The sequence below is a fragment of the Psilocybe cubensis genome, chromosome 4, assembly GCF_017499595.1.
Source record: "Psilocybe cubensis strain MGC-MH-2018 chromosome 4, whole genome shotgun sequence".
Taxonomy (NCBI): domain Eukaryota; kingdom Fungi; phylum Basidiomycota; class Agaricomycetes; order Agaricales; family Agrocybaceae; genus Psilocybe; species Psilocybe cubensis.
The window spans coordinates 3,336,562-3,347,285 of NC_063002.1; the positions used below are offsets into that span (position 1 = coordinate 3,336,562).

At 44.4% G+C, this 10,724-nt stretch overlaps 3 protein-coding genes across 3 annotated transcripts; 1 reads left to right on the top strand and 2 right to left on the bottom strand.

Moving 5' to 3' along the window:
• Positions 1 to 2,969: 2,969 nt before the first annotated feature.
• JR316_0005278 (Uracil phosphoribosyltransferase, synthesizes UMP from uracil) lies at positions 2,970 to 4,203 on the top strand (the record flags this gene model as incomplete). The annotated part of the gene is made up of 9 exons (XM_047891038.1): positions 2,970 to 3,242; positions 3,364 to 3,432; positions 3,488 to 3,553; positions 3,615 to 3,653; positions 3,702 to 3,753; positions 3,808 to 3,890; positions 3,944 to 4,000; positions 4,057 to 4,133; positions 4,191 to 4,203. 9 exons carry the CDS (start codon positions 2,970 to 2,972, stop codon positions 4,201 to 4,203), a joined length of 729 nt encoding a protein of 242 aa, XP_047750799.1.
• A 112-nt stretch (positions 4,204 to 4,315) lies between these two features.
• On the bottom strand, positions 4,316 to 6,874 carry JR316_0005279 (Cytochrome P450 monooxygenase 75; the record flags this gene model as incomplete). Its single annotated transcript, XM_047891039.1, has 13 exons — positions 4,316 to 4,348; positions 4,406 to 4,576; positions 4,631 to 4,746; positions 4,810 to 4,865; positions 4,916 to 4,990; positions 5,141 to 5,165; positions 5,223 to 5,379; positions 5,436 to 5,491; positions 5,558 to 6,154; positions 6,207 to 6,303; positions 6,358 to 6,387; positions 6,447 to 6,517; positions 6,568 to 6,874. The coding sequence occupies 13 exons, from the start codon at positions 6,872 to 6,874 to the stop codon at positions 4,316 to 4,318; spliced, it is 1,791 nt and encodes a 596-aa protein (XP_047750800.1).
• Positions 6,875 to 7,859: 985 nt separating this feature from the next.
• On the bottom strand, positions 7,860 to 10,542 carry JR316_0005280 (Cytochrome P450 monooxygenase 75; the record flags this gene model as incomplete). Its single annotated transcript, XM_047891040.1, is given in 15 exon segments — positions 7,860 to 7,886; positions 7,916 to 8,086; positions 8,137 to 8,264; positions 8,311 to 8,366; positions 8,423 to 8,497; positions 8,548 to 8,562; positions 8,618 to 8,642; positions 8,696 to 8,852; positions 8,909 to 8,941; positions 8,998 to 9,084; positions 9,101 to 9,472; positions 9,536 to 9,638; positions 10,010 to 10,110; positions 10,236 to 10,259; positions 10,300 to 10,542. The coding sequence occupies 15 exon segments, from the start codon at positions 10,540 to 10,542 to the stop codon at positions 7,860 to 7,862; spliced, it is 1,617 nt and encodes a 538-aa protein (XP_047750801.1).
• Positions 10,543 to 10,724: the final 182 nt, after the last annotated feature.

The following is a 10,724-nucleotide window of genomic DNA, read 5'->3' on the forward strand; positions in this document are numbered from 1 at the left end:
ATGTCGAAGTGGATTGGCAGGTGAAATGAAAGGACTGACTGCTATTTCGATACGTCAAGTATTGAAATCCGATGACCCCAGACAAGTATGTGTTGACTAATTATAACCATTCAATTTAATATCCAATGACACGAAAATGCAGAGTTGTAGGCGAGTTACCGAATACCGACAGTACCAGAGGACCTGCAGGGAGAGAGACGACCAGTCGTTAACCCCAATCTTGCTCATTTAGTAGCAGTAGTTTTTACCAAGGACCTTGTCGTATTCACCCATTATCCCAACATATAACACTCACAGAGCGCAGACGTAGAAACCTCTACAGGGTAAACTGAATGGGCTTGACTAAAGATTGGGGAGTGGCAGTAGAGGTGGGGGATGCCAGCAAGCGCAACAGCATTCAAGAACCCGTCTTTTGTATCCACTTCCAAGGGCTGCGTGGATATTCGACTTCTCATTTCCGAACCAATCAGCATATTGTCGAGAATCCAAAAGTTTGAACAGAAGGAGAAAGAATATCGCAAATGGAGCGTCCGTGCCGAAGGAGCGAAAAAGTCGGTTGACAGACATCTGGAGAAGCTGAGAATTTAGTTTCAGGGTCGTCGGCGCCAATTGCCAATTTGACGGCCAGATTTTCGGTGTCCGCCATATCACGGTTGATGTTCCTCCTAAGCCTGTTGCTCTAGACTTTTGAATACGTGATGAATGAAGGTGAAAGGGTATGTAGTATTGAACAAAGACACCAGTTGGTCGCTCTAAGCACGATAATTATGGTATTTCATATCCCAAGACGAACAGTTGGCAGACCACCCACCTAGTGGAATTGGCTGAACCGGCCACCCGGATATATCACCGACTCCGTGGATCTATGCAAGGGTACGGACGATATCCCTTCCTAGTGTCCTTAATGCTTCTTCATCATCTTGACTTTGTATATCAGTTGAGCCTCGAGTAACAATTCAGAGTGGATTCTAGCCTGAAGTTCCATCAGACATCATACCCAGCCATCTTCTTAATCAAATGCAGGCGTATGGTGGATATTCTGCCCATGATCTTTCCCTTGGTTGTAATATGTAGCCTTTCTGGCATCCTAAGCCATGATTCTGCTAGGTAAGAACTCTGGTTTCCTGTAATGGCTTTGGTGGAAAAGAGCTACAGGCCAGATATTGAGCCAATGTTGAAAATTTAAAGCACTCGAGGCCTGACCGTCGTCAAAGGAACGCTTCATGGTCGTCATAGTGTTGTACTTAAGCAGACTGCGAAAGCTTTTAAGCATTATAGGAATTGAGCTAGGTCCTTCTGAGTCACCATGATCAGTAAAGTTTGCGTCGATTCCACCGTACTTGCATTGAGTTTCCTTCAAATCCAATTTTCGAGCATGGCTATACTTGGTCCTCCAGAGACACAATTAAACAACTTTCAGACATACCTTCACTTGCTCAAGCTTGGATGTTATCATGAGAGATAATGTTGGGGGAACTGATGGTAGAAGAGAGAATTACGACGTACATTTGCGAGTGACAACCTGCAAATGCGATACTGCTGACGTCGGGAGGTTGCGCCGCCCCTGCGGTGGTGGTAGGTAAGTTAGATGAAACCAGTGAAGGACTGTGTGCGTATTGAGTTTTAAGGTTTCTCTGCAATGTGATTTCTGGACATCTTCTGAAACTATAGGCGATGAGCCAATGCGACGCTTCTGATCCACGCCGGCGCGATTGGAGACGTAAGGCATTCAACCCTTCACCCGAGGTCCCGATTTTGTGCATCTTTTCTTTTAGAACCTGTTCAGAGAGAAAATTAAAGCGAGAGTCAGAGCTATCATGAATGTACCATCTTCCATAACTGACTGATGCGTGCAGTGGGAGGCGAGGACAGTCAAGTCATCATAAAATTGGCAACGATGTAGAACTCCTCGTCATCTATCAGCCCTCTGAGAGTCTTCGCTTACAATAGCCGAAGGATCCCTCAATCTCTGAAGCGCCTAGGATGTCGAGTGGACGTTACAGAGATGATATTGGAGGTACTGTGGGCAGCTCCAATCGAGATTGCGGGAGATTATCGATAGGTACCACACAGGTATTTGACGCAGATGACCAAAGGTGCAACAAAGGAGGGCTGAATAAAAGACAGATGACAGGCAGCATGCAGGAGTCGCAGGATTTTTCCAGTGGATTTAAATTTGAATGTAGACCCCTGGATAATTCAGTTAGTTGGCAGCGCGCGTATTGCGGGGGATTGCAGGTTCATTGCGTCCTAATCGTGCCAAAAAATCCAGACTGAGATGTCTTCGTGTAGAGTACAACTTGAATGTATGCATATATTGCAGATAAAGAGGTTGCGTGTATATACCGATGAAGGGCACATCTATGCCTGTTAAGATATTGCGGTTTTCTTCACTCGTAAGATGCAGCTACAGCACCACTCCGAAACGTGTGAAGCATTCAAAGTTCCTTCGACAAACAAAATTTTCGTCAGAAAAAAACATGCTTCACCTTTTGATCTGCTATCGCGGCACTCACAATTTATGCACCCCGATGAATCCCATCTTGTCTACGTGCTTTAGAACATAAACTCCTCCGATCTACGTTGAAAGTGATGTATAAATCTGGCAATTCTGCGGACGATTATAAGCGAGAATATGCGCTCTGATAGCGTGCCTTTCTCGCGGTAATTTACAGAAGCTTTTGGTTGTTCGGTCGCCAAAGAGGTTCCTCTTGTAGCCCCTGTATTGTGGCATAGACTCTGAATTTGTCCAATGCTATACCATCCATCGACGACTGATAAGGAGCTGAGATATTATACACCAGGGTGTACACGGTATCGCATTCGCCAAGACATGGTGATAGTCAGGAAGGAAGAGAATGAAAGGGCAATCAGTCGCTTTTGGCAGGTTGCATGTGGTGCGGCCAACATTGATCAGACCTGTTGCACACGACCACGGCCACAACTTGACAAGTATACTCTGAGCAACCATGTCGTCCAACTCGAAACCAGAGGTTTCTCCTCTCGCACCTCCTCAACCCGCTCGGCCCAACAACACCAACCTCGCTCATCTCAATCCTCTTCCACCCTCTGTGTTCACCTTGCCACAAACAGCTCAACTTGAGGCTCTGTACACAATCATCAGGGACAAGGAGACCTCTCGAGGAGACTTTCTTTTCTATTCGGATAGAATCATTCGACTGCTTGTTGAGGAGGGTTTGAACCATCTACCTGTCGTGGCACGAACGGTGGAAACGCCCACTGTGAGTTTGCAATCGAATTTCCTCGCAGGCAATGAGAGGCCGTTTCATGGAGTCGATCACCGTGGGGTCATCGCAAAGTCTTCTCGCAGTGCTGATTGTCTCCCTTGTCTCTTAACGGTAGGGTGCCGTCTATAATGGTGTCGGTTTCGAAGGCAAGATTTGTGGAGTGTCAATCTTGCGTGCTGGGGAGGTGAGACATCGTGATGAACTTGAGTTTGCTGGTCGGTTTCTCACATTTCTTCAAGGCGATGGAGGCTGGTCTGCGGGAGGTATGCAGGAGTGTCAGAATCGGCAAGATCTTGATCCAACGTGTGCGTGGGTCCATTTATTTCCATTGAGGCCATGTTCTGATAGAACGGCGGGCGTATTTAGGATGAGGAGACTACACTTCCAAAGCTTTTCTACTCGAAGGTGCGTTATGCTTCTTCCTCTCTTCTTATTTAATTTATTTCTTTTCAGTTTCCTCAAGATATTGCGTCGCGTTATGTGCTGTTACTCGATCCTATGCTGGGTAAATTATCAATTTCTCAAATGTTTCGTCAACAAGCTGACGCATTCTCTGTAGCAACGGGAGGCTCAGCCATGAAAGCCGTGGAGGTATTGATGGAGCACGGCGTGCCCGAGGAACGGATCATCTTCATCAACCTGGTTTGTTGATCACCTTCCTTTTTATTCTGCTTATTGATGACATGTCTTTCAAGATTGCTGCACCCGAGGGACTAACTACGTTCTGTTCTCGATTCCCATCGTTGAAAGTGGTGCGTTTCTCTCATACAAAGCACACTTTCTCTTCATCGTCAGCCATATCATTCAGATTACAGGATGGATTGATCAGGGTCTCAATGATAAAGCTTATATTATTCCTGGACTGGGAGACTTCGGTGAACGCAGGTATGAATTATGTCGCTATGAGAAATGAATTTGAACTTAACTATGGATTTTCTCAAGATACTGCACATAAGGGTTTTAGGGGCACATACGACAACATTGTATTTCCATCATATACCAATCGAACATTTATAGCATTTCAGACATCCTTTGGCCAAAACAATTTAGGAAACCGTGTGTTTTTCTCAAAGCTCCTTCATATGGACCCACAGGCCGCCCTACATCAAAGTAAATATCCCGAACCCTTTCATCATCAGTAATCAATCATCACTGACCTTGACATACATCGTCAGGTGAGACATTGGGTGAATTTGCTCTCTTGATTTCCATCTATCAGCAGAAGCCCAGTGATCCGGTGGGGGGATGTTGGCCGATTTGTCAAGAGTAAATCCGGTAAACTGTTGCAAGAGCCGGACTAGGTAAAACGACGCCTCGTTATACGCCAGCTATCCGCCGAGTCAGCGAGCACAGTCAGATTGGCTGTAATGTTTTGCCCTTACTTGTTGACCGAGGCATATTCTGGGCCCTGCGTTGAAGGGGCAAAAGATGAACGGGTTTGGTAAGAAATACTTCTGCAGTCTCTCGTCCAGGAACCTATCGGGGTCGAATTCAAGTGCTTAAAGTAACCGTCAGATGAGGTTGTGTACCCTTGACGTCTGATGTGATTTGTAGTGCTCACCATCAGGTCCCCATAGGTCTGTCCGCCGATGGAGGTTTATGACTGTGTACATGCAACTGCTCATAGCCGTAAATTTCTGGGTCGTTACAGATATTTGGGAACTTACGAGGTGTTCGCTGGCACATAAATCGGCTTTTCATCAGGTGTAGTAGGGGGCAGCACGACCGGTTTCACGTTTGTCCTGGAGAATGGCATGTCAGACGCCGAGGTTTTTCTTGCATTGACATTTGGTCGTGACGACGTGCCTGAAATTGATAGGGCTGCACAGGAAAAAAACGCGTTAATGGTCACTGAGGCCTAAGGTTTCAGTGGGAATTTGCTCATTGCTTACACAGGAGGATAGAACCTGAGGACCTCTGCAGATAGGAGTTAATGAACCAAATCCTATTGGATAAAGTATGCCGCCGACTAACCGTTCAGGAATGCTCTCATATATCTTAAATCACGAATTTGGTCGTAAGTCGGATTACCATTTGGTCCAACGTGGGTGTATATCTCCTCGCGCAGACGCCTCTCTATATCTGGGTATCTGGAAAGCATGTATACAGAGAATGTTAACAGGCACATGGTCTGTCAAACCTGGGATCAGCGATTCATCAACCGCTGAAAAGTAGTAGAAATCGTACAGTATCCCGCCCAGCCACAAGAAGGTTGATGAGTTCGTCTTTGATTAATCTCTCGTCTGAAATTGCTAACGTTAACTTGAAATTGTATGAGGGCGTTTTTTATAAGATGGGACCCTGCAGACCTTGTGTATTCTTCACAAGGTATCCGATAAGAGTTTCGTCATCCATGGTTTCCTTGATTTCTGATGTACCAATCATTTCCTCACGTCCCCGTTTGTTTAATGCAGCTTGCATTAGCGGTTCTGTGAATTGGTCCATAATTTCTCGCAACGGCGCCACAACGTCCTTCCAAAACTCGCTGAGAGGCCATTGGTTGCCTCTAATCAGTCGTAGTGCAGTATAACCCATACCTTTAGTAAAAGCATCGACAAATGTAGTTGAAGGGTGATTGTAAAATTCGGGAGGATTTTCCCTCGAGGAAGATGGTGGATACGGCAGACCACCAAGGATGGATCCTACGGAGCCTCCAAATAGAAACTCAGTGCTTGAATCAAGGGTAAATCGCGAGACAAGATCCTGAATGTCAATTGAGTATCCTTCTGAAAGCCTATTCTTTGCTGTGGCTAGGGACATGTCACAAGTCCTCGCAAATAGATCAAAATGACTGATCCTGTCCTTTGTAAAGAATGGTCTTGTCATAGCACGATGGAATCTGATAATAGGCGTGAACATGGTTTCGTTCAAGAAGAGTTGCAAAGATACGGACTTCCACATTTCACCTAAATATCATATTAAATGCATTTTCTGCCAAAAACAAACCCAGACGCTTACCATCAGCATTAAACACCCCTGTGCCAAAGAATGATTCGAGCTGCGAATATAGCATAGGTCCTTTCTCGAACGATTCGAATTGACTAGAAAGAATGGCCTACATTTCACGATTTTAATAATAACCACATCTTCACGTAGGGTGCTGACTGACCTTGACATGACCAGGTTCATCTGTGGACATCTTTCAAATTTATTAGTGTCGGGTGATAAAAGGTTTGTATGCCCCCAGCCAGGACGCACTATCGTATTGTTAAGAAAAGTGAATCGAATTGTATGCCCATATAAACTAAACCAACGAAGCATGGCATCACCTTCAGAGAATAGGGTAAGATATTTTCCTAGGGTAATAAATAAAAAATACCTGGATAGCCAGTCAAAATTGATTCCGTGAACTCAGTGACCAGAGAAAGAGATGATTCTGGGCAGCGTGTCGCCAATTTGGCACCATGTTGGGCAGCAGCGCGTTCATTGAGCCACTCTGAAACATAGTTTTCAAGCACAAATAGGCACGGTCGTGCAAATATGGACAGCATGATGATCATCCATTGTGGGATAGACAACTTTACATGCTGCCGCAATAGACTTAGTGAAAAGTAGACGATCACAGATGGTTTGGCAAAGAAGGGTATTAGACTGAGTAGGTACTTCGGCCCTGGAGGAACCTTCATAGTATGAGAGAATAATGAGTAAGAGTAGAGAGTGAAAGCAATTTGCCTGGGAAACTATCACGTCCTGAACCGACAGATTAAGTGGGAATAAAACCAAGGGACAATCATGATCTCACTAGTTGCCCTATCATCGAATGTTGAGTAACACATGCATCTATTACTGCCTGGGATTCAGGAATACAACGCATCAGCTGACACAAGATAAGTCTGAAATAATTTATCTGGTTATCGAAGTCCTTGGTGATATGTGGAGTTCCTGGGTATTGGTAAGTAACAATCTCGGCCCCGGATGTCGGGAGACTTCCAGCGGAGAACAAACCGGGTCAAATTTCTTGAGGATGCTGCAAGCCGTGGCAAAAATCACACACTCTCTTCCCCATCAAATTTATCATGGATTTTTCTGCCCGCGACGTATGTACATTTAGATTAAAATTGTCAACACACCTGCTTAAAGTAACCCTGCTCTGACAATGGATGAGTACGAAACTGAGAAAAGTAAGGGATTTTGCCGAGAGTTTATTGTCGGAGATTCAACTTTAGAGTTCAGTATTCTCACGACCCGGTGACCCAAAAACTTGAGAAATATTACCCATACTGCACTTTTGTTATGTGCTGATCGAGGATCTTCGAGAATGAATTGAATAAAAGGTTGGAATTAAGTAGAGCATTAATCTATATTTTATGCATCCTAAAGTTTAGAAAATCTGTGCTCTATCACAGTCAGGTACTACTAAGTTGGTCCCACTCAGGGGCTTCGCGACGACGCCTGAACTTGATAGAAAGATTCGAACGATTTGCATTAAACATTACAGAATACCAGAGCATAATATCACATTTAAATTAAAGATACACTATCTGAAAAGATGTGGAGATCATAGATTTACATCACAAAGATGACACTACTGTTGCCTGTTGACCCTAACAGTAAAATATCTTACTTTCTTCACATTCCTTTGAGTTCTTTCATACGTATCCACAAGCCTCCCTATAGAGATACTTCCGATGAGAGCAGCTATACACAGTAGTTGTAGAATTGAATACCTTGATGTACATGGTTACATGCGCCATGGGAAAGATCTTTTCTGTCCCTTTCAGGTTGTCTCCAAATTTCCACTCAGCGGGAGGAGGAGTGTTGGCAGATTGATCCAAAGAAAATTCCGTAAATTGTTGTAAGAGGCGAACGAGGTAGAACGTTGCTTCATGATAGGCAAACTTACGTTTTTATAAGTAAGGTGAATAGAATAAGGCGAGTCAGAACTCACTTGTTGACCAATACAAATTCTAGGACCGGCATTGAAGGGGCAAAAGATAAATGGATTTGGAGTGAAGTACTTCTTGAGCCTCTCATCTATGAACCTGTCAGGGTCGAATTTTAAGGCTGTGGGTATATCTAAGTAAGTAACGTTTCATATTGTAAACCGCTTGAAGCAACGCACCATCTGGACCCCAGAGATCCTCCCTGCGGTGTATGTTGGTTACCGAATACAGTACACTTTACAAGAGTCAGTAAATTAGAATAATGCAGGAAGTATGTGCAAAAGCATCTACGTCGTATTGGCTGGTACGTAAATCGGCTTTCCTCCAGCTTTTTTAGAGGGCAACACAGTTGCCTTAGTGCTGATTCTACATGAGAACATTAGCTTTCAGACAACATGGACCATTGTCATAGCTACCTTGAGTCAGCAGGTCTTGAGGGGAAGATATAAATTAGCGTCGGACGATATGGTACAGAAAAAGTCATACACAGGGGGGTAGAGCCGGAGAACCTCTGTAGTGGGCGAATGTAAGAATCATACAGTGTCACTAAATGTTACCACAAACCATTTAAGAATGCCCTCATGTACTTCATCTCTCGCATCTGGTCGTATGTCGGAGTCTCATTTGCACCCACCTTTTCCAAGATCTCATTACGAAGACGCGTTTCGATATCTGGATGCTCTGCAAGCATATATACGGCAAAGCTTAGAAGACACATAGTCTTACGTGCAGCATCTGTCAGCGCCGGGGGAGTTGAGGGAATATAATCCTACGTACTGTATCACGTCCAGCAAGAAGAAGATTGATGAGCTTTGAAAATCATATCTGTCAGCAAGAGAGTCAAACTGAAGATCTAAGGAGCTTACTTCATCCTTGATAACTTTGGGATCTAAAATGGAAGATAGCGTATTAGCGCCTGTAGTGGCTAGGCTTGAGTAATATGGCTCCGTTACCTTGAGTATGCTTTACCAGATGCGAAATAAATGTTTCCTCCTCTTCTTCGTCCGGGGATTTATCGTTAAGTAACTGCTGCTCTCTTTTGTCTAGGGCTTTTTTCATTAGAGGGTCTATGAACACGTCCATAGCCTTCCGGAAAGGAAGCACTCTATCACTCATGAGCTCATCCAGTGGCCACGCATCACCCATTCTAATTCGCATGACAGTGTGATGTAATCCTTCCATGAACGAATCGGCAAAAATGCTGGCTGGATGATCATGAAGTGATGAATTCTCTTTCGAGGATTCTTGACCAGGGTATGGCATTCCAGCAGAGAGCGATTCGACACTCCCTCCAAAAAGAAACTCAGCAGCCGAATCAAGAGTAAATCGAGCAATAAGATCCTGTTTGATATAAATGATAGTTAGATATATAGTAGATCGAGCACAGCTAGCTTATCTGATGACCTGAAAGTCAATGGAATATCCTTCAGCCAACCTCTTCTTGGCCATCTGCAGCGATATTGTTGCATTACGGTCATAAATGTGGAAATCGCTTATTCGCTCTCGACTGAAGAAAGGCCTAGACATTGCACGGTGAAATCTAAACAGAAGATGTTGAGCAAGTTTGGCAAGATAACATGAACTCACGCACTTCCACATGTCACCTGTAAGTATGTTGATGTATCAGCAGTTGTGGTTACAGTCGCAATTAAAATCATATACGTACCGTCTGAGTTGAAAACCCCTGTTCCCAACAATGAATCCAGCTGAGAAATCAAAGTCGGTCCTAATAAACGGTCATTTTTTCTCCAGGCTTGTAAGATGGTCTGTAGACACGCCTTTGTCAAAGTTATCGAATTGGGTAGCTAGTACTGCCTATCAGTGAAAATGACGTCAAAAAGGTAAAATAAGAATCGTAAATCACTACTGATCTCGTACCTTGACATGGTCGGGCTCGAGAGTAGCGATCTTCGATCGGTATCCATTTTGGTCAGCATGAAATTATCCACAATAGCAGCCAGCTTCTTACAAATTTGGTACTGAAAAGATTAAACCTGAATGTGTTTCCGTATTTTTTGGACCACTGGAAGTAGATATCGGCTAACATTGAGGAGATAGTCGATTGTTAGTTGAGTCGACCGATAGCATCTTGAAAAATACGCACCAGGATAACCGCCTTGGAAGGATTCTGCAAACTTGGAGACGACTGAGAGTAGCGGTTCTTGTACCTTTGGAACAATGATAGCGCCATGTACAGCAGCCGCTTTGTTATCCGCCCATTCGGAGTAGTAGAGGTTGTAGAAAAAGAGAACCGGTCTTGCTAAAAGAGACAAGAAAACGATAACTGGGGTAGGCAATGCCGTGTCTGTTTGACGCAGTAGAACCTTGAGCGTGGCATAAGTCACAGCCGAAGGAACTGCGAAATAAGGTAAAGTTCTCAAAAGGTACGCTAGGCCTGGGGATAAACCCATGTTGATCGATGGAGGTGGGCCGGGGTAGTATTGGGTTGTAGCTAGCTGATGGAGATTGTTCAAACCGGCCCACGATGCTCACCACTCTTTTTAAAGCCCCAGAGGTCTGCGATCTCACGCCTGTAATACCGTTGTGCATACCCATTGGACAGGAACGTTCTCCCAATAGTCTTCGATAGACC